At 40.1% G+C, this 27103-nt stretch overlaps 1 protein-coding gene across 1 annotated transcript; it reads left to right on the top strand.

The window, feature by feature from the left end:
• Positions 1-431: 431 nt before the first annotated feature.
• Positions 432-25307, top strand: APPBP2 (amyloid beta precursor protein binding protein 2). Its single transcript, XM_066979610.1, has 13 exons — positions 432-793; positions 10320-10408; positions 11469-11620; positions 11883-12006; positions 14940-15108; positions 15827-15916; positions 16398-16465; positions 16545-16650; positions 17004-17128; positions 17319-17404; positions 17837-18027; positions 18421-18586; positions 19372-25307. Exons 1-13 carry the CDS (start codon positions 653-655, stop codon positions 19623-19625), a joined length of 1761 nt encoding a protein of 586 aa, XP_066835711.1. The 5' UTR covers positions 432-652; the 3' UTR covers positions 19626-25307.
• The last annotated feature ends 1796 nt before the right edge of the window (positions 25308-27103 follow it).

Consider the following 27103-nt stretch of genomic DNA (forward strand, 5'->3'; position numbering starts at 1 on the left):
GGAGGGCAGGCCGCGGAGCTCGGAGCGTGAGGGGGGCGCGCGGGGCCTCCCCTGAGGCCAGGTACGGGGGGTGCCGGGCCCGCTGCCCCCTCACGAGTAACTCTCCCTCACGAATAACTTCCTCACATAAATAACCCTCCCTCACAAATAACGCTCCCTAGACCCCGAGGCCAGGGACCCCGAGCATTCCCCGGCAGCCGGGCCGCGGGTCATGGCGCTGCCCCCTCACCTCACGCTCCCCCCAGCGCCTCACCCCCGCGTTTCCCCTCACCCCCGCCATAAACCCTGTAACCCTTCAGCCCTTAACTTCCCCTGGGCTTTTTTTCTTCTTCTTCTTCTTTTTTTTTTTCCAATCCTCCTCTACTCTCCGCCCCACATTCGTTCCCTCGCGCCTCCCCAGCGCAGGCGGATCAACCCCTCTCTCCTCAACCCCCCCCCCCACCCCACCCTTCCCTCTCCCCCCTCCGCCATCCCTTTCGCCCTGCGCACCCCAGCAGCCTCCGTCCTCCCCTTCCCTCCCTCTTTCCCTCCTTCCTTCCTCCTTTCCCTCCCTCCCGGGGCCGGGCGGCCGCGCAGGGCTGCGGGAGCGGCGGGGCGTGAGGCGGAGCGGGGCCGGGCTGGGCTGGGGGGAAGGCGGCTCCGCACACGCAAGATGGCGGCGGTGGAGCTGGAGTGGGTGCCCGAGACGCTGTACAACACGGCCATCTCGGCCGTGGTGGACAGCTACGGGCGGGCCCGGCGCCGGGACATCCGCTCGCTGCCCGAGAACATCCAGTTCGACGTGTACTACAAGGTGCGGGGGGGGGGGGGGGGGAGCGCCGGGAGAGGTCTGGGCCCGGCTGGGCCTGGGGGGAGATGAAGGAGGTGGAAGGAGAAGCGGCCTCCGGGGGGGGGGGCGGGGGGGAGGAGGAAGGGGACGGGGGAGCCGCAGCCGGCCTGCCCCACGCAGGGCGGCTCTGAGGGGAAGGGGCGCGGGGCCTCGCCCCCGCGGTGCTGCTCGGCCGCCGGGCAGGGCCCGAAGGACGTGGGGGGGGGGACGGAGTTGAGGGCCTGTGAGGGGGGAGGCTCCGGGGGGAGGCTCCGGGGGAGACTCGGGCAGGGCCGGGCCTGTGGAGGTCGCGGGGGCTCCTGTGGAGGGCTCGGGAAGGGCCCGGCCCGGCCCGGCCCTGCCCTGCCCTGGGGGGCTGCGGGCTGAGGCCCCCGGGGTGGGGGACGTGGAGAAGGGGTAGGGGCAGATTGGGACCGAGCGGTTTGGGTTGGGGGGGTGTTTTCGGTCCACTTTCGCCCCCCCTCTCCCTTTATTTTTCCTCTCTTGGAGAAGGTGATATCTGGTAGAAGGCGCTGAGTTTGCCATGCTCTCGTACCTTTAATGATCTGGTGGGAACCAGAACTGAGACTCTTTAAATGGTAGAGCTTGTTAGCTTTAAACCTTTCTTTCACGCGGTGGCTATTTCTCATTCAGTTGCCTCCTCTAAAATATCCAGAGTTAGAGGAAAAGGTGTGCTAAGATGGTCCATTAATTTCTATTGTCCACTAAATAGGTGCTTCATCCATCTACAGGAGCTGCTGGAAAAGAGCATTTGTCAGGAGAGAAACAGTGTGTAAGAGCTATGGAGGCGGATAACCTTTCTTTCCTCTGCCAGTAAATTTCTAAAAACCTAGGATCTGCTAAATGAAGTAGTTTTTCAGATGAGTCCTTATGAACCAGGAGTAGTGGCCCATCCCATACGTATGGAGTAACGGTATTTAGAAAGATGTCTAAACTTCACTAGACAGAGAAACTGTTTCTATGGAGTTGAAATACACGTTTTCTGTATATTAGGCATTACTTGCCTTCTGTAGGTGTTGAGAAGCATGGGAAATCTTCATATGAACATGCTCACAGAAGATGATGATGGGGTTGAGATACACCAAGTATTAGATAAACACTAAAAGTACGGAACTAATAATGTGGAAAAACATTTTGAGGTTTATTTTTAGCTGTTCATAGGTATGGCCATTGACAAGTAAGCTTCCTTGACACTGTCTTGACATTCATACAGAAAAAGGGATGGTTCTCTAGGGCTTTAAAAGCACAGAAAAAGAACTCCTTCAAATGATGGAAATGTCTAAGTATATGTTATTCCCAAATTGTTTAAAAACTCATTCACAGGTGAGCTAAATAGATCAGCGACTTCCTGTACTTTTATTAGCACTCTTCAGTGGTTGCATCAGTTCATATTCATTTGAAGTTATTTCATAATGAAAAATAAACCAGCACTACATTTGACTTCTAAAGAGACTTTAATCTGTTCTGATCATATACCAGTGGTACATCATCTTGTTCAGGAGATGGTAACAAACATGCGAAGTACCTGTCCTCAAAAATACTGGTTCTGTTGTACTAACCACACATTCGTATGACTTTGGCGGTAATTTGCTTTTCTTTTTTTCCTTTTATTTATGAGTTTTACAACAGTTTGATCTGAATTGTATAAGGTGCACCTCTATTTCTCATAAAAGTATGTATCTATGAGATGTCCAAATACAGAATAACTGAAAGCAGGTTACACAGTGTAGCGAGTATCTTGCCAGTGCTGCCAATGGCAAGGTGGTCTTCCATGTCTTCACTTCTTGTATTTTGTACCTTTTCTATGTTGGATAATCTATCCTCTTTAATAGTCGCATTTAAATTAGCTTATGCATAAATGTGACTAAATCTTGGCTGGGATGCTGAAAGCAAGTCTGCAGCCCTGACTAAATGGTGCTCCATGTGCAGAGATGTCTGCCTTCAGTGAGCATCTCAAAGCACAGCCCAGATAAATCTTTTGGAACAGTGCTTGCATTTTTCTATGCACCTATGCAACACTGAGTACTGGTTCTTGATGGCTGCAGCAATACAAAGGACATCAGTGAACCAGGTTGGAATGAGCACTCCCATCCCACCTTTGAACAATCCCCTTCCCTGTTTCGAATGGTGCTTGTTTTGCTTTTTTGTTTCAGAGCATCGTTACCAGGCTTTCCAAGTTGATATTGATATTAAACACCATTATAGGTGGGGGAGGTATGCTCAGTGCATCCTGACAATGAGTTCTGTAAAGCAGAATTTCCAAAATCACTAGTAGTCTTTAAAAGAAGACAAACTAGAAGCCTTCTCAGTCTTTGTTCTGACTACGTGTTGGTGGCTGCCCTGTTGAAAGGGCGTCAATTTTTGTTAGTATAGTACAGAATTGTATTTTTTTCAAATACAGCTGAGGAAAATTGGTGGGTAATGTAGAACTTGTGAAAATAGCTGCATTCAGACCGTGAAAAAGATGGAGAATTTTTCTGTGATTATTGATAGGAAGTTTTTTTCAGTCTCACATCTAACTTGCAAAAAATGCTTTGTTATCTAGGTGTTATTTGCAACTTGTGATATCGGAGAAACTGCCACCCGCTTTGTAAAGCGAAAAGGTAGCAGCACCAGTCAGACTTTATTTTGATACGCACTGTAGATGTTAATTGGCTGTGGCCATATAGAACTGTTTTTAACATGTTCATCAGTATGGACACTTGAAATTAGCATTTGCCAGTCTTGATTGCACAGTTTGCTATCTTGGTTACATTGGTTACAGGATATCCTGGAAATTTTCAAGTCTGTGTTTGTGCTAAGAAAAATATAAATGTCTTATCACATCTGTATTTTGAAGAGTTTAATAACCAGTATTGTCACAAGTAACACCTGCATCTGGAAAAAAATGTGCAAACATAGAGTATTTTGTTTCCTTAGGATCTTTGCCAGGCTTATGTATATCCTGGTGGTGTTGTTTCCTAGTAAAAGTAGTTCGTTCGTTTTTTTTTTTTTTAAACTGGAGGGGAGGTCCAACTTTCAGAAACCAAAGGAAGAAATATGCTGAATCTGAGTTAAAATGTGAGAATCATGCCTGGCAGCTGGGCAGCATTTGTAAAAGTCAAACTTTTTAATAAAAAGTGACAACTGGAATAAACAGAAAGTCCTCAAAAAAAAAAAAAGATTTTCTTTTGTGGCTTGTCAGGGAAAGGATGGTCTTTTGAGGGAGCGAGTTCTTCCAAATAACCGAGTTTTTGACAGAAATAAGACATTGAACTATGTAGTCCAAAGACTGTTCACTTACTGTCATATGCAGAAGTTAGTTTTTTTCCGCCATGCCTCAGCTTTATATTCTGTTACGTGTAATTATCTTTTTTTCTGTTGATTCTCCTGGTATATTTGAAGGCATACTGCCTCACTAGTCTTAGCGTTCTCTTTCGTAGGTACTTGTTGCAGTTACATGCTAGCAAGCTAATCTTGAATTTACACAGGATAGCAGGAGTTTCATCCAGTGTCTAATTTCCTTTTGAAATGTCTGTTCCGGATTGTGCTGTTATTTTTTTTTCCACATTGATTTTTCTTGAAAATCATTTGGGTCCAATGTTCTTTGGATGTTTTCTGATGATATCATTAACCACAGGAACAATTGGAGATGACAAATTGTCTCAGTCAGTGTGGACCCGTAACCTTTAGAAATTGCACTGTGCTAACTTGTTTTGTATTAAAATTTTTAGGCAAAATCCAGAAGGCTATAATCATGCTTTTTCTGTATTTTCAGTGGTCAATAAAACTTCCGGAGTGCTCCCACCTTGATGTGGGTCAAAATACCGATTTTGAATTTACATCCCGATAGCTCCAACTTCTGGATAATGTGTAGCCAGAGCATTGTCTCTTCCCTGTATTCCGGTAATCCGAACAAGAGCAAGTACGGCTAATAAAAGCTCTTGCATCGCATCTAGTTATTCTTTGAATGAAACAAAATGAATAAACAGGAATTTGCTGACACTTTGCAACACACAATAGAGCGTCCGTTCTCTGCATTGCAGTAGAGACTGCTTTTACTGATGAAGAATGATTATAAGCATCTTTTCCATAAGGTCAGAGTAAATCTGGTTTGTCCCTCATATTCATGGGGATGTGATGAGGGAGGAAAGGACAAGCTACCAATGAAATGAAGTGTAGCTGTACTTCTTTAGTTTGAACATCTTTGTGACCAGAGGAGTACAAACAAGGTCATAAGCAAGCAATGTATCTTACGAGGCAGGCCAGAAATCCAGAGCAAGTGGGTCATATTTTGTAGGGCTCCTGGCTGTGACTGACCAGTGTGACTTCACCAGGCTTAATTAAATTAATGTTGCTGTGCTTCCAGGGGTCAGAAATAAATATGTATGTGGGAACCAAACGTGGTTTCCATATGTGTGCATGCATACAGGCGTTCTGATCACCTGCTTAGACTTCCAGGCTGGTGCATGCAATAGGACTTCCCTGAATACTGTTTGGATTAAATCATGTCTATCACCCTCTCTTTAAATTAAGACCTCCCACTGAAGGAGAAGCACCATGTCATGAGCTTTTTTTCCAATGATTATTGCTCTTTTATTTAATATGTCCCTTGTCTGTAGTCTAAATTTGACTTGAACTGAACCATCCTACCTTACGTCGTTGTTGGTTTGAAACTCCTTGCCTTTGCTTACCCTTTTTCTAATTCTTATTATTTAGCTTGCTCTTTATTTTTTTTCTTTTTGAACCTCCGTGTGGCATGTTTTCTGATCCTAATGTGGATTCTGGCTTCCGTGTTTTTTTTCAGTATCCTTGTTAAATCTCATACACTAGAACTCAGCATAATTCTGGTAATGAGGTCACATGAACAAAGGTGTTCAGCTGCTGCTGAAGCAATAATTGCTGTTTCTACTTCGTTTCATTCGTACTGATTTAACTTTAAATCAAAGCAAACTGGATAGAAAAAATAGGGTTTCCCTGCTGTGGAGGAGAGTCACATGAATGTGTGACTCTAAGGTTTGTACTTTACACAAAGTGTATGAGTTCTGTGTAGATGTGAAATAAAAAAAAATTGCTGATGTGATACAGGAAGAAGAGCGAGTTGGAAGAAGTGAAGTGCGCTCTGTGTGTAAGGCTATAAGCTCAAAAATTATCTGTTAATTTAGGCTTATTCAGTAATGGTCTTTTGTTAGTTGTTTATTTTGCTTGAGGTTCATAAAGATCAGATTCTAATTAGAAATATGTTTTCAAATACATGAAGTTTGCCTTTTTATGCCCTGAACAATATCACATTGAACTAGACTTGTCCAGATGCTTTGAAGAAGGTTTTGAAAATGATTTAAGAGTCCATGTACCTACATTTCTAACTGATTATTTTCTAAGCCTGTCTGCCACCTGTCCCCTTGGCCTTTGAGTCATTTGTCAACAGATTGATTCAGTGCACTAATGATTCCTAAAAATCTTTCTTCCTCCTGTGTTAAGTAGGGGAGAAAGAGAGAGAGGGGGATTACAGCCAAACTTGTTTCCTAAATACTGATCTTGTTGTTTAGGTATGCAATCCTTCCTACATTTAGCATGGTATTCTACAGTACGTTATTGAACATTGCTAAACTTGCTGGGGAGCTCCTTGCAATTCTTTGCATCTTTAATTCTTACCAAAATGTCCGTATTTATTTTTCAGACCTCTTCCAAACTGGAGCAATAGGAGCATATTTTTCAAATTGCATGCACTACAGTTCTTCTGGAGGGTCCTTTTACAACTGGTTAGAATTAATCTACATCTGCTATTAAAATGTGGTTAATTTTAAAAAGTTAATTGTATTTTTAGTTTTAGATCAATTGTTTTCTCTTGTACCCCGTGAAACAGCCAAGAATGCTGGTGATACTAATATTGTATCACTTTCTCTGTTATGTTATGGCTTTGCTTTTACCGGTAGTTTAACATCTTTGTCTTTATTTTTAGGGGTTTGCTAGGAAGCAGTTAGAGCTCAGCTTAATCTATTGAGAGAGCACTCTGACAAGAACTTTAACAGAATTATATGGGCACGATGGTGTGATAACAGATAAGTTACAAGTTAATGTTACCAATATGTTTAGTTGGGGACGCTGCTGTATGTAGCTTTTGAATGCTTTGGAGAATGTGCTATGGGTTAAATGTAAGACTTAGCTCCTGAAGGAAGATCATGGTGGTTTTCTCATAGCTGTGCAGAAGAGTTTGACTCTGCACATCTGAAATAACAAGGCAACACATTAAACTTAAACTTCGGTTCATGTCTTCAGTGCCAGAATTGACGTGTCACTTTGAGCTGTTCAAGTTGGAAGTCATACTGTAGGCTCTTACTCAATTTTCTGTAGGTTTAAAAAAAAAAAGAAATCTCTGTTAAGCTCCAAATAGGTTAAGTTTGTGTCTAAAAAAAATGTCTTCCTTCTTAAGAAATGAATAGTTTTTCAGAAGTCCAAACCTCTGCCGTTCTTGTCAGGGCATGTTTTTCTTGAATCACTATTTTGTTTTGTTTTTTCATGTTATGTAGCAAGGCTTGTGGTCAGGAATTCTGTCTCTCTGGAGCTTTAACAAGAGAATCATTTCTTTAGTACTTGCAACTGCTTCTCAATGAGCAAACGAGTGTTACTGAATCTACTGGAATTGCTTCACAGTTTGCTGTATACTCACTATTTCCATGTCAAATTTTGTTTGAAAATATTGCTTTAACAGCTATAACAGTTTAAAGAGACTTCAAGCTGAGTTGGTTCCTCAAATGCTTGCCAACGTGTTGAGGCAAGGGGTGAATAGTGTGGTAAATATTCCAAGGATACTGTAATTCTGGTTATACCAGGAAAAAATGTTGGTTGTTTTTCAGATCCTAGAATGGTGCCTTGAGCACTCAGTGCTCATCTCAGAGTTGGGAATAGCAACGTGCAGATCACAGGCTTGGACCTTTGGGCCTGAAATAATAGATGTATCAAAAATGAGGATGTGGTTCGGGGCTCCCCCCACAACCAGGGCCTTTTTTCTTTGGGAATTTAAGAATCCCATGTAACAGTGGGCACATTACGACAAATGTTTATAGAACTTCATAAATATATTAATTTTAAAAGGTCATATTGGAGTTAACATTTGGTAAAGCAGTGTCAGAGTAATCACTGGGATTTTTAGTTAGCACTGCAAAGTGATAAGGGGAAATGACGATGTACTTGGTTGAAAACCTAAATATTGAACATATGCTAGTCCTTCTGACCGAGTCTTGGCAAAATAACTTGGTGTTAAGTCTTAGTTTCTTCTACAAATGATCTCATTAATTGTTGATAAGATGTCTACCTTCAGTACTGGAATACTAGACAAGATACAATCTGTTTCGATAGTGAAAAATGTTTTAGGTATTATGTATAATAGTTACCTTTAGAGGGTTGTGTGGAGAAAATGAGACTGCTTACCATAACAGTAGTTTTCTAATACACAGGTCTGGATGGTCTTTTGCTACCAGAGAGAATATAGCTTCAGAAGAAACTGATTTGTTTGAAGTACAGGGACATGGCACTGTTTTATCTGAGGAGTAGCTTTGCACGCAGACTTGTTCTGTTTTTTAAAGGACTTCCTTTTTTTCCAGTGAAATGGATGACTAAAAGGAAAACATTCATTTCTGGCAATTGACATTATTAGGTCAAAGTATTTTTGAAGGTTTTTTTGTAGGTTCTGTTGGTAAAATAACAAACTTACTGTGCTGTAAAATCAATGTCATGTGCTTTTATAAGGACAGTTAACTAAAACTAAGTTTCTGGCTGGGGGAGATGTTCTCGCATGCTTTGTTTGAACACGAATTCATCTGCTTCCTGTCTTTGTGGTTAAAAAGGCAAGCAGATATAAGACGCTTATAAAGGTTTTTTAAGAAATTATTAAAACTCAAAGGGGAATGTTAAAGTTTTCATTAAATTTGTGCTTGTACTTGAACATCTCTAGCATGTTCCCTCAGCTTTTGCGTACAGAGTGAGGGTGCTGCTCACTCACACGGCACACAGAGTCTTGCTGCCGACACGCGTGTCTCAGCCTTGGGCAGTGTGTGTTCGAATGCCTTAGTGTGTAGATTGAGAAGTGGGGTTTGCTGAGTAACTGTTAAGAGTGCAACGTAGCAGTGCTTTACCTGCATGCTCCTGATGGCGTGAAACGTTACTGTATAATCTGTTTGGTGTCAGATCGTAAACTGTAGTGTCCTGGTCCTGCCTCCCGTAGTGCACACACGGAACAGGACAGAAATGGACCTCAAATGGCCTCTGTTGAAAGATGCAGCATCTAGAGAGGAGTACTCGTGAGGCATGAGCTACTGGTTTCTCCTTTTCCCCATGGAGCTACTGCCTTGCAAAAAAAAATAATTAATATTAAGGGCTGGGGCATGTCCTAGAACACCTAAAACAAATAACAAATGGTTGTACTGGAGCAGTCCTGTGTAATCCGGTGCTGTGCTTCTGACAGGAGCAGGGGATGGGTATATGAGTATGGCAAGTGTATAGTAGTGCTTTCTTTGATTATGTACCCAGCTTTCAGTCATTTGTGGTTCAGGGTCTTTGATATCAGGATTTAATAGCCTGCGATGGATTTTTCTGCTGTATATTTGTACAGACACTTTCATACCTACGTAAATTCTTAGTATTTACAGCATAACGTGGCAGAAAGTTCTGCAGCTTAACTACGCGTTGCATGAAGAACTGTCTCCATGGCTTGTTTTTTTGTGAGCAAGCCAACTGATATATTTGCTTATCTGCAGGTAAAAATCAGTCTGTACATAAAATTAGCTGTTGCTTTTAATAAATTCACAAACAGATTCGCATGAATATTCCCATTTACTCAAACAGGAATTACTCGTGTAAGCTCAGGTATTAATGGGGTCAGGGCTCATGCCTGTGTTTTGCTCTCGGTATTGGTGAGTCATCCGTTGCAGAACTTGTGTTTTTGTTGTTGTTGTTATTGTTTCTATATATAATTTTATTTCTGTATCCTCTGTTCTAGGGGCCTGCTCAAGTTTTCTAGGATCACAATAGATTATTTGAATATATGCTTTATGCTTTGGCTTTGGATTTCCACTTACAAATATTCTAAAATAATGCTGGTTGCTAGATTCTGTGTAATTTTTAAAATGTTTTCAAAGCATCTGGTATCAAAGAAGCTATTCGTTGTAATTCTTGATAACGTGGGGAGTTTTTTGGCTTTGTTTTCCAGCTGAGGTGTTGCAGTGTTTTGATGATGCAAGTGAATATAGTGGACGTTTGGAGAAAGGAAGAAAAAAGTGGACAAAACCAACTTGAAACCACATACGGAGCTCTCATAGCTTGTGTTTGCTCAGCTTTTAACGCTAAAGTTGTGCTCCTGTGTGGAGATCGCGGAACTGTTACTTTTTAATATTTACTCTGCTCTGTTTCAATACTTTGAAGTCTAGGTTTCATCATAAGTCATCCTTGTGTTAAATTTCCCAGGAGAGTGCACGGTCTTAAATTTTTAAATATATTTGTGTCTTTCTTTCAGCTTTACCAACAGGGCCGATTATGCCAGCTGGGTAGTGAATTTTGTGAACTAGAAGTTTTTGCGAAGGTGCTACGAGCTTTAGATAAAAGGTAAGTATCTTAATATTTTGTTAGTTCTCATTTCAGCTCTTAGCCTTTGATCTGGGTTTTAAATCTGGAAAAGGTCTCTAATTTTCTTGGGTTTAATAGCCCATGTGATAACCATAGGAATACCCCTTCAGATTTGCAGAAGGGCTTCTAAGGTACAGTGTCTCTTTCTCTGTCATAAAATAAATAAAACAGTTGTAACTTCCATGCAAATACACCGAGTCGTCTGTGGTGCTTGGTACTCAGATTGCTTTCTTTTTCTACTGTGCAGTTTGTGCTAGCTGTAAGTCTTGTGATTGGTTTCACTACTCACCAATACCATGCCCTAAAAGTTTTTAGACCTGCGGGTGTTCACTTCTATTACCACATGCAGTGTATGCTATGTGTGTAAATTATACGTGTGTTTATCTCCGTTGTTGTGACTGTTCTTAATCAGATGAGCGAGATGTACAGGCCAGTCAAAATATCTGTTTCTTTAGGTTGCAGTTAATCCTAGGGGAAGGGCTATCAAACTGATAGGATCGCCCCAGTTTACAGAGTTTTCCTGTCTTTAAATATTACCACTCTGTATTATTACGATCAGAACTTGACTTTTTTAGATCAAATTATTTGTAACCAAAATAAGCTTTGTGTCTTCAGACATATCTCCCTTGCCTTGTTGCGTGTGTGATGTTAATGGGTTCGTCACTGCTCATTTATCTTCAATTTCTGTGGGAGATGTGGGGCAAGGGCGGACTTTGAGGCTTCCCCCCCTCTGAGATTTAGCTGAAAATGTTTTCCAGTTCTAACAATGTGTGGATAGTCTGTATATCGCTTACACTGGAGGGTGTCCTTGTAAAGAACTTTGTGTACACTCGTTCTATTTGTTGGCTAATCCAACAACTGTAACCCATTAGCCTTGAGATTGACAATTATTCTGTATTCATCTGGTTTTGGTTTGAGAGAAGATCGGAGTTATTTCTTTGAATCACTACTCATTTGAATTCATGGCACTCAAGAGACAACTGACTGCAGTGTTTTAAAAACTTTATGTATAACTAAATTATGTTTTCTTTTGTTTCAGACATCTGCTTCATCACTGTTTTCAGGCTTTGATGGACCACGGAGTAAAAGTTGCTTCTGTACTGGCCTATTCTTTCAGTAGACGGTGCTCCTACATAGCAGAATCGGATTCTGCTGTAAAAGAAAAAGCAATCCAGATTGGTTTTGTTTTAGGTAACTGATGATAGGCTGTTAAGTATGATACTCTTTTCATTCAAGCTTCAGTTAAGCTAATGCTATTTTTTTCTTTTTAGTATCTGTAACTTTTTAAAATAATGCGTATATGTTTGGAATATAAGTTTTAGAAAGCTACTTGGTGTCTTAAATATATTGGACTTAAATGTCTGAGAATTTCAGGCTGCTCTCTGCTTTTTGAATGTTTGAGATTTAAAATTTGCAGGCATGATGCTTAATACTAAGATTTTTTTTTCTCCAGGGGGATTCCTATCAGATGCAGGCTGGTATAGTGATGCTGAGAAGGTATTTCTTTCCTGCCTTCAGCTGTGCACCCTTCATGATGAAATACTTCATTGGTTTCGTGCAGTAGAATGCTGTGTAAGGTGAGCTCACCTTTTTTGCCTGAGAAGGAGTTTTGCATTGGTGTTTGCTGAAATTACATTTAGTACAAGAATAATTCACCAAATATGAATGATAAAAATACAGTTGAGCAGAAATAAAAAGAAAACATACCTTTCCTGATAATAGATTCAATGTGTTCGTGAGCTATTTAATTATGTAGTTAGGTAAATTCAGGTGTCTAGTTCTTGTAGATGCCTTCAGCCACAACTTAAGCATTTGGAAAATAATTTGTTTTTAGGAGGCATTTAGTTTTTGCACCTGGCTGGTTTCACAAGACCTGTAGTGGGGTCTGTTCAGTTAAGATCCCCTGCTCTTACATTCACGTACCTAGATGTGTGATGCTGATACAATCTGCAGCAAGTAGCCAGGTTGTTTTCATTGGTGATGCTGTGACTGACCTCTTCTGTGTGTTACAGCTATGGGCTTGAATACCGATGTGCTAGTAAGCATAGTTAAATTTGAGATTTATATTTTTTTTAGCTGCTGTAATGAACAACAAGGTATCCTGTTTATCTGAATGTAGACAAAAATATCATTTTGGAAAACTGCTCCAAAACAAAACTGCACCTCGTTTGTAGTTGGGTAAATGAGAAGTAAATAGGTTTGCCAGTAGCTGCTTATTTTATGTATTTTTTTTTCGGTGTTGGAGAACAATATACAGCCCACACAGTTGTGGATAAAATAGTTTCATTTTGTGCTAGAAAAAACACCCATCATTAGAACGATTTCGTCTGAACTGGAGCTGTTAATTCTGTTTGGGCAGAGACAGCCATTGTTCTTGTAATGGAAGCTGATGGCCTGCATGTAACATTAAGTCACTCTGGGCAACAGTGTGAATGGAGAGATACTGCTGTATGTGCTGGCATCTCCCGAAGAATTAAATGACAGCACAGTTAAGTTGGAAATGTATCAAATAGAAAGAATTTGAAACAATTTCAGAAGTGCTAAGTACATAAATGCTAAAAACCCTTTTGTGGGAGAGACCAGTAATTGTACTCAGCTTCAAAGTCACGAGGTAGTAAGATAAACTTTTTGTTGTTACCATCTAATCCCTAATGTAGAATAACTTGTTTGAACCACTTGAATAACTTGTTTAAGTCCAGCACTTGAAAATACAATGCTCTAAGAAGTGGCTTTTTTTATTCTGGAACCTAAGAAGTCCAGTCTCCAGGGGTTTAATTAATGCACTGTATTATTAATAGAATGCAATTTAAAAATGTAAGCCTTTGTTATCTAGACATGATTTGGTGTTTCTTTGCTGTACTAGCACTAGTAAATTATATGAGAAAACTCAAGAATGTGATTTGGGATCTCTTATACAAACTTTTATACTACTTCCTTGCAGGTGTAGTGCTCCTATTGGCTTGATTTCTTTCATTTTTTTATCATAATAAGGCACAAATATGTAATACAAATACATGGTTCTCCCACATCATTGTTTCACATTTTGCTAATTCTTTTTTGGTGTTTTTAGCCTTACCAACGTGTTGTGTAACCCTGTGGTTGCTGTTTATTATGCTATTAGAGAATGATTTTACTCTAAAGGCCAGCATTGCAGACATTAAAGAAGATTTGAAATTTTTAGCTTAAAGGTTATAAAGCGTTTATGTCTTGTCTTTATCTTCTAAAATTCCTTTGGATTAATAATGGAATTTTTGTTACTCAAAACTAGATCATATTTAAAAAAACAGAAAAGCAAAAACCCCCACAACCCTTTCAGTTTATCTGAGGGATTGGGTTAGGATTAGCTTGGTTTCTGGTTGGTTGTTTTTAGACGCTGCCGCTGAAGCACCAAGGTACTGGATATTGTCTTTCCCATGTGCATATGTAAACTGCAGTACTATCGCCACTCACATACGTCATTACATGAGATGTGGGCTTCGTGTTTTTGATGTTAGATGGCAGCTCCTGAGCAGCTCAGTAGTTGGAATAGTTTCCTCTCTTTCTGAAAACTACAATTGCTTTGGTTTTTCTCTCCAGTTTATTTAAAATTCCTGCCTTTATTGCGTCTAGATAGTTTTCTGCTGCCTGTGACCAAGAACACAATGCATTTCTGCATCATGTTTAGTTCTTAGAACTTATTTAAGGAAAAATAATTGTCTTTTTTTTTTCTCTGGGTTTTTGTCACAGTGTTTCTCCTTGGAAAGCTGATGTTTGTTTACTTAGCATGTTTCAGGGGGTTTCTGAAGGTCTTTTCCTTTGATCATCTCTCTGCATGGCTAATATACATCTGCTCTGTGCTTGCCTGCCAGTCCCTGCTTGTGAAAATGTCAGCTTTATTTCTTTTCTTGTTGATGTTTGATTGCATGATACATTTCAATCAGAAAGTATTATGGGTAGGCTGAATTTATAGGGCAAATTTAAATGTATTACCTTGCTGTTGCAGGAGGCATAGCTACAGTAACTTAGAAATTTCTACTTAGAGTAAATGCTTACAGGAAACAAGTTTAAAGGAGAGAAACATTTGGTCTAAAACATAATTGATCTTGCCTTCCTCTGTAACAGTTTATTGGAAGATCTAGCTTAATGTATCATAAAAGGTATAAAATATTGCACAATGCATTAGCTCGTGTTTCCTGAATTTAGCCCCTCTTTGCAGTACAGAATGAATTTTACAAAAAAATAAAATATAAAGCCACAACCAAAGTGGTTTGAGCACTGGATATACGATGATTCATCAACGTGGAAAAAATCATTTGACGTTTCCAACGGTAAAAATTCTTGCTGTGCAAGATGCAAAGCATGGAGTACTGAAGCAATATTCTGTAAACTGTTCTTTTGTGTTACTGAATTCAAACAGTGATAGCCCAGTTGTATTGTAAGTATAATGCCAAATTATAGATCAGTGATACTGCTGTATAATGAAATGGTTTATTCAGACAGTGTTTAGATGATCTCTCTACATCTTCCTAAGGTTGCTGCATGTTCGAAATGGTAACTGTAAATATCACTTGGGAGAAGAAACGTTCAAACTAGCTCAGTCTTACATGGACAAGCTTGCAAAACACGGTCAGCAAGCAAACAAAGCAGCACTCTATGGGGAGCTGTGTGCACTGCTTTTTGCCAAGAGCCACTATGATGAGGTGAGTGGGATTAGTTTGTTTTTGTTTTACTTCAGGAAACTGATTATGAAATCTGCTAGGACTTCCCATGACTGGCTCGCTATTCCTATTGTATTTCTCCTGATCGTTTTTGGTTCTTGTGTGGCAGTGCCAGAGGAATACTTCATTTACCAGCTGATTTCTGTGTGTTCTTATTTAGTCTACAAGCTCTTCATTGTACTTAAACCAACATTAATAATCTATCACATGTAATTTCTGAGTATATTTTGGTTACCAGGAAATGACATTACAAAAAGCTTATTTTAATAGGTAAAAATGAATCGGAAAGCACAGATAGCACTTCTTTGCAGCTAGTTTAGAAAAACTGCAACTTCAGTGTAACTGCTGCATAAGCTGCAATTTTCTTTTAGCTTCTAAATACACTGACTAGGAAGCTGTTGTTTACAATAGGAATTGTAAGGATTACTTAAAGGCTATTGAATACCTTTTTCTCTCTAGAATACATTGCATTCATTGTAATTATACAGAACTTAGACTAGTGTAAAATACTTACAAGTTCAATTACTAAGCTTAAGAGGAATCTTTAAGTTGGCCTTCTCAGATTTAGCTGAAAAAGCTTTATCAAACATAAGCAACTAAACAGCATTTTTTAAATTTTGTAATGTAAATGATCAGTGTATTTTTTTAGAGCCAAGTAATGAAATTCCAGATTAAATATGTTGGTAACTTTGTTCAACAGGCTTATAAATGGTGTATAGAAGCTATGAAGGAGATCACAGTTGGCCTGCCTGTAAAAGTAGTAGTGGATGTTTTGCGACAAGCTTCAAAGGTGAATTCAAAATCTTCTACATACCTTTTGTGAGTTACTACCGAGAATGGGTGAGGATGGGTGGTACCTCCAGAATACTCAGGTAACCTGGTCTGTATCGTGAGCATTATGGTTTGTTATTTGTCTAATTGGTCTATCTCAGTCTCAGCCCTGTGGATTTTTTTTCCTTCTCCCTGAAACTGACTTACAGCTGTTCAAAGGAACCTCATGACAGAGTTAACCTGAGAGCATTCCGTGCAAAGGTGGTCTGTTTCCGTCTTAGTAGACTAGGTGCAGTACTAGCACTCTATTTAGTCATTTATGCCAGAATAAAATGTTTATTAATGTTATCTGTAAATTTTTCTTAAATAAGTTGAAAGTTACTTTAGTAACAATGACAATCTTTTGAAATTAGAAGTAATAGTGAGCGATTAGGCCAATATCTGGAGGAGATGGATTCTGAGGGTACACCTCTTCATGTGCTTCATTTCTGTGTGTTTAGGCTTGTGTTGTAAAACGTGAATTTAAGAAGGCTGAACAGCTGATAAAACATGCAGTATACCTTGCTCGGTGAGTAGCATTTGGAAAAATACTTTTTAAAATTGATGCTTAACTTGCCTCAGTTTGTAAAATAAGTGTGTTTCTACAGGGAGCATTTTGGAGCCAAGCACCCCAAATATTCTGATACGCTACTAGACTATGGATTTTATTTGCTCAACGTAGATAATATATGCCAATCTGTTGCGATCTATCAGGTATGCAGCAAAGTATTAGTGAAAAGCTCTCAAAGTTTTTTTACTGAAACTCATGTGCATTTAATTCAGGGAAAGAGACAAAAGTTGATTTAATTACTGGCAAACTTTTTCAAAAAACAGTGAAAACAACCATCAGTTTTTGCTTTTGTTTTGCCCTGAATCCTGAATGGATTTTATATATTTACTGCATCAAGTGTGTACGTATAGGCCTATAGAATTTCAGAACCATCCAACATTTTTTTCCTTTTTTTACAGTGACATAAATTCATAAGTAGTTGAAGTAGTTGTTCTTTTGTGTTTTTTTTTTCTCTCCTGTATTGACTGATGAAATGGTGTTCTTCTAACTCTTTCAGACAGCTCTTGATATTCGGCAGTCAGTATTTGGAGGTAAAAACATACATGTAGCTACAGCTCATGAAGACTTGGCTTACTCTTCTTATGTTCACCAGTACAGCTCTGGAAAATTTGACAATGCACTGTGAGTACATAGATTTGAGGTAATGGCAGTAAATCTAGCACTGTAAGTGGGGGAAAAATGTTTTTAAATGATATGGATTTTCTGATCAGAACTTAAATGTATCTGTTCATTTTATTAATGTTTCTGATACTTTACCAGTTAGCTGCTACTTTAAATAAAAATCTGGCTGCCTCTATATAAACTTTTTCAGATTCCATGCTGAACGTGCTATTGGCATTATAACTCACATTCTCCCAGAAGACCATCTTCTCTTGGCATCTTCAAAGAGAGTTAAAGGTAGCACACTTAATTGCGTTACTTGGAACAGTTTAATACTATGTCAGTGGAGATCAGTCATTCAGATATGTTTATCCTGTTCCCCAACAGAGGCATTGTAACTTGAGCTTTTTCCCAAATGGAGGTCACTCTAGAAGACTCTCAGCAGTCCTCGGTGCTCTTTGTCAACATGCTTGTAAAATACAAATAACTTCTTTAAAACTTAGTGGAAGACTCATTGAATAAAAATAGTAAAAGTATAGATTATTTAAAAAAACAGGTTGGTAACTCTGGTCATACCATTTGAAAGAAGTTTGTAAACTTCTTAAAAGCCTGATTTAGATGTCTCCCGAGGTCTCTTGGGTAGATGAATTTCTGTTACCTACAGTTAGCATATATGTGTTCAGAACACAGTAACTTTGCTTGTTTTCTTTTTCCCCCTGCTATACTCAGCACTTATCCTGGAGGAGATTGCAATAGACTGTCATAACAAGGAAACTGAGCAGAGGTTACTTCAAGAAGCTCATGACTTACATCTGTCCTCGCTTCAGTTAGCTAAAAAAGCTTTTGGGGAGTTTAATGTACAGACAGCAAAACACTATGGCAACCTTGGAAGACTGTATCAGTCCATGAGAAAGTTTAAGGTAAGATTATACTAATGTAAATGTCTTAAGATCTACAAGACCCCTATAACTCTGTCACTGTAAATAATTTTATTCTATATCCATAATTCATAACCTCAGTTGATATTTTTATGGCTGGAGAACTTGCACTTTAATATCTCACTTTGTTTTGTGCAACAATAATTAAGATGTCTTCAGAGACAGCGTGATGTCAATTTTGAAGACAGAAGTGATACTATTCGATCATCTAAAACAGTATTTTGGTTTACCTAGTTCTTTTATGCCTTTTATGAAATAGTGCCGTCTATTTAGCCACTAAATAGTTATGTTTCTTTGTCTCCCCTTTTTATTTTTATTTATTTATTTATTACAGTATGGTGAGTAGTCTGACCTATATGAATTTGTTCCTCACAGGAAGCAGAGGAAATGCACATCAAGGCAATTCAGATTAAGGAGCAGCTTCTGGGTCAAGAAGATTATGAAGTTGCCCTGTCAGTAGGACATCTAGCTTCTCTCTATAACTATGATATGAATCAATATGAAAATGCTGAAAAGCTTTATTTGAGATCCATAGCAATTGGTAGGTGATTCTTACAATGTTTGTCTACATAGCACTTTTAATACCACAGAAAAGCTTATTACTAAAACCTTTAAAACACAAAGTCTAGTACTTCTTCTTAAATGTTCTGCTGGGGACTGAATTCCAGAATTTTATCACTCCCAGGTTTGCATCAGAACTCACTCTTGAAAACATCTAGAAACATGACTAATTACAAGCTTTGGTGTCAGTCTTCAGACTACATTTTGGAGTTGTAGCTACAACTTAAATGTAGAATGTGGTTAAATTCTGGAAGAAATGGAAAGCTGTTGTGCCTGTCAGCCTTCCTTGTATATTCATTAATTTTTTTCCCCGTTATCACTTGCTATGAACTTACAAATAAGTGTATCTTTGGGCCTTGCTCTAGCTCAATTTTGAAAAAGGCAATCTTATTTCATGTTGTTAACATGTAGAGTAGGTTACCAAAAAAAAAAAAAAAAAAAGATTTTAAGGTAAAAGACTGAAAAACATTTTTTTAAATTGAATTTGGACTGAAATTGTGACACAACATGATTGCCTTCTGTATGAGGCTGCTGGATTCTATGCATGTAAAGCTATGACTTGATTAATGATGTGGTGGTAGAGTCCTTGAGGACAAGTTACAGTTCTGTTTAAAGGAAAAGTTTGATGTCAGTGTCAAGCATTATCCAGGAAGCTTGCATGTTGTAACAAAAAGGTTCATGTTGCTGGTAAAAATGACATGAGAAGTAAGGTGCAACGTATGGGTGGATTACCTTTTAATTTTGTTATCTTCTGGGTTTCTTCAGGAAAGAAGCTTTTTGGTGAAGGATACAGTGGACTTGAATACGATTACAGAGGTCTCATTAAACTGTACAATTCCATTGGCAATTATGAGAAAGTTTTTGAGTACCACAATATTTTGGCCAATTGGAACCGGTTGCGAGATCGGCAGTTCTCTGTTACAGATGCTCTGGAGGACGTAAGCACCAGCCCTCAATCCACTGAAGAAGTGGTCCAGTCTTTTCTGATGTCTCAGAACATTGATGGACAGAGTAGCTAAGAACTTGGTCAATTAACCAGTTAAGGTTTTTTCCCCAGATTACAGGGGAAAAGTCATACTGTGAAATCTAAACCATGTAGTTCTCTGGGGGCTGGAATTTGCATTGAAACACTGGTCCAGTCTACTGAAGAGTGCCCATACGGATGAATGTGTGTTAAATTCTTATCAGCATGTGTATGGCATGTTTAGTTCGGCTCACATTTTTAACTGGGTATTCCAGAAAACCCCTACTTTCTCTCTTCTTTCGAAAGAACCTACTTTACAGAAAGTCTGCAAGAGAACATTAAATAAAACTGTTTGAGTTCAAAAGAGTTGCATTCTTGTTATGAATGGAAGGTTTCATCAAGAGCTTTCTTCTGATATACAGAAAGAATAAATGCTATGCTATAAGAAATTATACAAGAGAGGTCTTTCTACTGTATGCATTGTAGCAAAGTTAATCGCAAACGTTAAGAAAAGGGAGAATGCCTTGGCTGCCACCTTATGAAGAGAAGTGGCAAAGAACCACTTGGGAGAGAGCAACGTACTCTTTGTGAACCACGATAAGTTGATGAGCAAATAACCGCCGTATGTTGTTTTTAATATCCTGAACTGGACCAGTGTTCATCTGTAAGCGATAGAAGATCCAGTAGACCAGCAATCTTAGTTTTCTTTGGTACCAACCAAGAGTGCTAACTTTCATAACAGGACCAGGAAAATCAAAAGTGGACCAGCCTGCTAGAAACAGTTTTTGGACCAGTGGCTTTAATTTAATATTTCTGCCCCTGCATTCACTTTTACAGTAGAATTATTTCATTTAGATGTATGATCAGTGCAAAATTATATTCATGTAATAGATACAAAACTAGGAAGTGAACGTTCTTTAGCAGTTGCGATGGCATGTCTTTACTTAGTAAGCGTATACAGATATTAATGTCAATGCCACACACAAAAACTAGAAATGCTTAACTATTTGCTGCAGCCATTTTTTATTTTTATTTTTGAATGGGCTTACTCTAATAATTGAGGCAGTAACTTGTTTATACCAGTTAATAGTTTTGTATTACAATCCAGTTCAATTTTATGTTTCTGGAGAACACAGCTTATTGTACAGTTTGCAGGGGTCAGTGGAAAATGCCAAAAAGCACAACAGGTCTTTTTTGTGATGCTTCATTTCTACATTAAATGATAGTACAACCAGAAACTGATTCCTTTACGTTAATTTAAAAAGCAGAAGTCAGCTGTAAAGATCCTTTAATAATGCCTATCTCACTAGCCTGTCTTAATTTTTCTTCTGTTGGGGCAGGGGGGCTGCTTTGCTGTGTTTTTTGTTTTTCTTTGAGTGTGTGGGTTTTGTTTTGTTTTGTTTTTTTTAATTGTTGAGGTAATACTCATTTGAAAGTCTGTGTAACATAGCAAACTAGAAACAACTCACTGCTGTTACCTCAGTTCTTATTATAGTGGCACAAACAGTGCTCCTATAGTTAGGATTCTGTCAGTTCGGGTTCCCTTCCCCCCCTATTTTCAGGGGTTTGTAACTTGGCCATGAAAGTTCAGTCCAAGCTGAGGCTCTGCAAGCAACGTTCCTACAGGACTTGGACTGGATGTTTTGTTTGGGGTTTGTTTTTTAATTTGTTTATAAAGCTTGGGACAGGGAAAGCTGCTTGATGGTCTTCAAAAAAAGAGTGCAGAGAAGAAACAAATGTCAGACACTACTTTGAGCTCAACGGCTCTTCTAAGAACTGAAATTGTACAGGCCAATAGTTCATATACTGGTGCCTTCGAGTATAATTTTGGGGGAAAAGGCTGAATAACACCAACTTGAAAATGCAGTTATATAATTAGTGCAGCTTTAATGATTGCACACTTGGAATACTTTTACTGACGTAACAAGTAGTATTTGCATTTTTAAAAAAAAGCTGGTATTAAGACTTACATTGCAGTGTATCCTCAAAGGCTGTTCAATGAAAAGCCAACTTAAAATTATGCATGGATTTTAAATCTAATTTCTTCATAGTAATTTTTCTTGTTTACGAGTGCTTTAGGTACTACAAGCAAATTTGGCTGTCTACCAGGCAAAATATTTTCATCCCCGAATGTTCATACGTTAGGGCACTGGTGAATTAGTTGTTACGAATTCTTTTCCTTAATCCTGTTAAAACTACTTAAATGAAACTTGTAATACTAGTATCAGAACTCGGGCAGGGGAGGCGTGCTTAAAATTGTCCTAAACAAGCTGTGTAGCTTCTGTACAGCAGAAAGGTTTAACGGCCTCAAACCAGGTACGTGGATTTACATTTACAGCGCCCGGAGCCCCTTGCCTGGGGTTCCCAGTCAGGTCTCCGCTTCCAGCTTTTGACTGGCAAAACTCAAAGGTCTCAAGGTTTTGTGTTTGGGGTGGGGGGTATTGTTTGACTGATCCCAGTGCAAGTAGTCTCCGTGAACCATTGCTGTTATTTCAGCTCTCGGATTTGTGTGTTAGTTTCGTGGGTTGCCTTCAAGTTGTGGCAAACAGGAGGGCTCCCGGCATGGGACAGGTTAGGAAGGCGTTATGCTGCTGTCTGAGAACCAAATGTTTGTTTGTTTTGGTTTGAACCAAATTGTGTTTGTTCAATTCCTTCAGTGAGTAGCTTTATTCTGTTTTCTCAGACCTTCTGAGTGGATGTACATTTCTCTTTCCTCAAGCTACTTCACCAGCATGCGGTATACCTCGGTGCATTGGCTTGTCTGGAAGGAATTGATGTCCTATAAATCACCCAGGGTTCTCTTTGATGGTGGACTTTGGCCAAGAAACATGACTTGGAGAAGAGCACTTGCAGTGATCCTTGTAGGACTACTAGCGTGCTTTTCATGTGATTAAATTAAATCCTGACTTGACTGTTGGGTTGAACTTCTCATGGTAGCACTTCAGCAACTCCAGTTGTGCCAAGGCACGTACATTTTGGAGAAAGGTAGCTGGGGCTGATTACTGAAGTTGTCAAAGCGCTGGAGCTTTGCACAACAACTTTGCAGCTGCCTACAAAACGCTTTGTCGCCTGCTCTGCATGCCATAGCTTGGAGCCTTCACCTAATGCTGTCCTTGCTGCAGATGCACTCTCCATGCAATAACCAAACTGACCTTTCTAGTTTTGGGTTCTGTAACTCTGGTGTTGTTCTCAGAAGAACTTAGCTGTCTGTACTGGCATGTGGAGACGATATTTAAAACGTGCTGTTCGTTGTCACTCTGTCACTGTCTCTGCTGTTACAGCTTGCTGTTTGATATCCCTGAGAAAATAGGAGTAAATTGGGTGACTTCAGAGGAAGGTAAATGACATCCTTCCATCAGGGCGAGGGCAGCTCCGGTGTGATTGGAGTGGGTTTCTTGGTATTGCTTCACCATTATGTCACGACTTCTTCTGTGCTAGGTAGAGCTAAAGGAGCAGAGCATTATCCACTGTGTTCTCCGTACCGTGCGGCTTGTTAGTACAGAACTTGCCAACACAGACCCTGCACCTCCCTCCCATTAGAGGTAGAAATAAGGAATTCCTGTCCTATGTTTAGCCCTAACACAAGTTTTCAATACACATCTGATTGTAAGTATTGGAGAAGGGGGCTACGTGGTTAGCCTTGCATGGTGGGAGATCTTGTGCCTGCTGAGGTTCAGTTAGCCAGCCATGAAACAATAGATAGTTGATTAATCATTGGCATTTTATATGTGTACAATGCACGTACCCCTAGCTGAGAGTGCGCTATTTGGCGCTGGTGCTAAGGGGGAGAAGCAGGTCTTGCACCTCCAATGAACTGCATCTTCAGAATTGTCTTGATGGTAAGTAATTGAATCACTCGAGTAACTGGAAACAAGTGGTGAGGACAGGTGTCACCTTATGGAAAATTAACTATTGTTTAAGTCCTTCATTTATTTTCAGTATAAAGCTTTTGAATCAGTTATTTGTATGTCTTGTTTGAACCAAACACTGCAATTTGTAGAGGGAAGAATGAGATGTTAGGATTCCCGCGCTGGGACTTGGGCTATTCTGGGTGACTTCTCTGTGGAAAGGGAAAAGCGTGCAAAGACTTAAAGAACTGACAAAAGGGGAAGGGGAAATTTGCAGAAAGATGTTTGAAAATAAGCATATCCCTCAGTTACTTGAAGTACAACACCTAGCAACTATTTGGCCCCAAACGGTTGTTTGGTCACTTCTGTAGCACGATATTAACTCTGACCAGCCAGTGTCTGCCTCTGCATCCTAGTCTTCATGTGCACACTTTACTTGTATACCTGTTGTTTAATTTTTTTTTTTTTCACACAGGGTTTTTGTTAAAGAATTTTGAAGGTCTTTTTGTTGTTGAAATCTAACTTATTAGGACAACAGTGTTCTTTTCTTTTTTTACCTTTAAAAATGAAGTTTTTCTCTAAATGTGCTGCAGTCTGAAACTTGCTAAAGGTGCCGTTGCGCTGCTTCTCATGGTACAGAAAATGCACATTTAACTCGATTTCCTTTTTAGAGTCGGATGTATTGGTAGAGTACAAGAAGGAAAATGCATCGTGCCTAAAACATGATTGAAGCTATTGACAAAAACTTTACTTAATTTACATGGATCAGATGCAACTTCGCAGGCTAGCAGCAAGTAGTGTGGGAGAGGCATTGCTGTTGGCAGTCTCTAAACAAAACTCCTTCCCTCTGCTGCCTGTGCTGAGACTTTATTTTATCTGAAGCTCATTGTATTCCCTTTTTTCCTTATGGTTTCTATAATAAGAAGATTACTGGCCGAATGTTAATTGCAAATCTGACTGTTGTGGGTGTTTTCATGTTTGACACGTACGGCCTGTTGCACGTTTCGTTTCTTGGCCTTTTGAGGATTTCTGTGAGAAGCAGGGAAGAAATTTCCTTTACCTAGAGATAAACTAAACTGCGTACAGAAAATTGACAGCACTGGTAATGCTTTTGTCCCTAAATCTCAGGAATGTTTTAGGCAGTGAAACAGGTTTCCCTTTGGTGATATAAAGGTGCGTGCTCTAGGGTCTTGTTTAACAATATTTCATTGCAATCCTAGGTATCTATAGCATGAGTGGCCTTAGTGAGTTTGTTGAAGTGCACATTTTTTTTTTCAAAAGTAAATTTTAAGATGAAAAAGATATATACTATATAAATATATAGAGATATTTAGAAACTTGGTTTGTGGTGCACAAGTTCAGTGTTGGATCACTAAATAATTGTCGCAGGTACCATATGTGTAACTTTTTTCTTTTATGTATATTCCTTTATGGGAAGCAATGTTGCCATGGTAACTAGAACTTTACAATTTCTTTACTACTTAATGATGTGAATGAACTCTACATTTTATTGAATATTACCAGGTTCAGTACTATTTTTATACTTTATTGAACTACAGGGGATTTTAATTTAATAGCATTCTAAAAAAGATGTTGCTTGAACTGTATAACTGTATAAATCGAACTACTTATACAAAAACACCTCTAAACCAGAATCTTTACCTGTAGTGCCACAGTTGTTTATATGAAAATACCTTGATCATTACTAGATTTGGAAGACCACCCTACTTGTGTCAAGACTAACGTTTCGTATCCTACTTCTCACAGACTGCAGTGCCCGACATTATTTGTAACCATCAAACCATACTATGTTTGTAACCAGCATTGTGATATTCTGTAATTGTATTGCTGAAATGAAATATTGACCCAATAAATATAGTGTTCCTGCATTTTGAAGTATCTGAATTGAATTTGGTTCAGACTTTGCTTTTGATAAATACCTGCCCTTTTCTTTATCACAACCCGTGTAAAAGTGGGTATCGAGCTGTTGCTGTACCTGTCTTTGAACAAGGGAGCACAGGGTTAGGAGGTGACTTGGTCTGAGTGCAGCTTTTTGGGGATGCTGTGGCTGGCTTGCAGAGGGCTCAGCCAGCAGCGGGTCTGAGCTTTCTGTTTCCTTTGAGCTGTTTTGCCACTGGTACCTTTATTCTGGTGCTTCAGCCCCAGCGTGTAGCTGAGCCGGCTGCTTTGGGATAGGAGGAAACCACGGACCTTGCTGGGGTCAGGTCCTCTCGCTGTCACCTTGCACTTCTCCTCTCCCTGTTGTGTGTGGGATGCGAGTTGGTTGCAGTCCAGTAACGGCAGGGAGAGCAGGTCACTGACTGGGCAATTCTGTTCTACTCTGTTAGAAAAACAGTCTAACCATTGCTTGGATAACTTCTGATACCATCACTGCCTTTATTACTAGAAGGTGCCGTAGAAGGCTGATTTAATTTGCCTGGAGCAAGATGATAGATGATTGGTATTTTATGGAAAATTTAACTTGGGGTGCTTTCATCATAGCTGGCCCATTTGACTTTGTGTTTTGATATTCTTTACTGCATATTCAGTTGTAAGCGTGGTTGCCTTTGCACCCTGGATCTTCAAATACAATAGCAGTTCTATTAAAAAAGAGAAGCACTGAATGAAACTATTTATATGGGCTGTAAGTTTTGGTAGCTTTAGCTTTTCTATTGTTTTTTAACGGAAATCTTCAGACAGTACACTCCCCAAATAGATTAAAAAGCTGCATTTATAGTTCAGTAATTCACGCTGTGTCAGCACGGTAATAGCGGTGTGTGACAGCACCTTCAGCTCTTGGTAGAAACAAGAGGGAGAAAGGTCTCCCCTTTCCATCAGAGGGGAGGTCGTGCTCAGCTGTGTTGTGAGCCTGCCACCAGCTTTAATCTGAAATGTCTTCAGACACAGGGAAAAGGCAGCCCTGGCTGCTTCCCTGGGCTGCTTCCAGGCCTGTGCTCACAAACAAGAGTGTTTGCACATGGGGAGGTGCTGCTGTTCGTTCTGGTTTGGTTTTTTCCCCTCTCGCCTTGTCTCATTGATGACTCAGTTGACCATTTATGCAGACTTACCTGCAAAATCCCCTAAAAGCTTGTTGCTGGTGAACAGCTGTGCAACTCCTTATGCCCTCTGGCTACGTAAAGGCTCCTGGACCGTGGCTGTGGCCTGGCGAGGCCTCCTGAGGAGGCGCAGGCCCATGGCCCTGCTCTGTGCCCATGTCTCTGGCGCTTGGGAGTACCCTGCAGGCCCGGCCTCATCCCTCATGCTCTGAGGGCCTGTGCAGCACGTCTGTGACGAGCATTCAGGCGGGGGCCTTGTTCCTGCTCGTCACAGGGGTGTCTGTGTCCCTGTTGTGCTGGAATGAGGCCCTCTGGGAGCCTTTTCCAAGGGACGGCAAGTGGCACTACAGAGCTGTTTCTGGTCCTTGTTCGTGCTTCTGGAAGTTTTTACCCTGGATTTGTTACGTGTGCCAGCCGCTTTGTGTTCATTCGGCCACTCGCCCGTAACACTCAGACCTTGGCACAGGTATGAAGGATTTGTGGGTGGGGAGGGTGGTGCCGCGGGTGTCACCGTGAGCTGTGGCGGTGGCTGTGCCCGTGGGGCACCTCTGAAGCAGGAGCCCCCAGCAGCTGTCAGGAATGGGGCCTGCCGGCTGGTTTCTTCCCCCCTTAAGGCTCACCTCATCCTA

This window comes from Anser cygnoides, chromosome 18 (assembly GCF_040182565.1).
Source record: "Anser cygnoides isolate HZ-2024a breed goose chromosome 18, Taihu_goose_T2T_genome, whole genome shotgun sequence".
Lineage (NCBI taxonomy): Eukaryota > Metazoa > Chordata > Aves > Anseriformes > Anatidae > Anser > Anser cygnoides.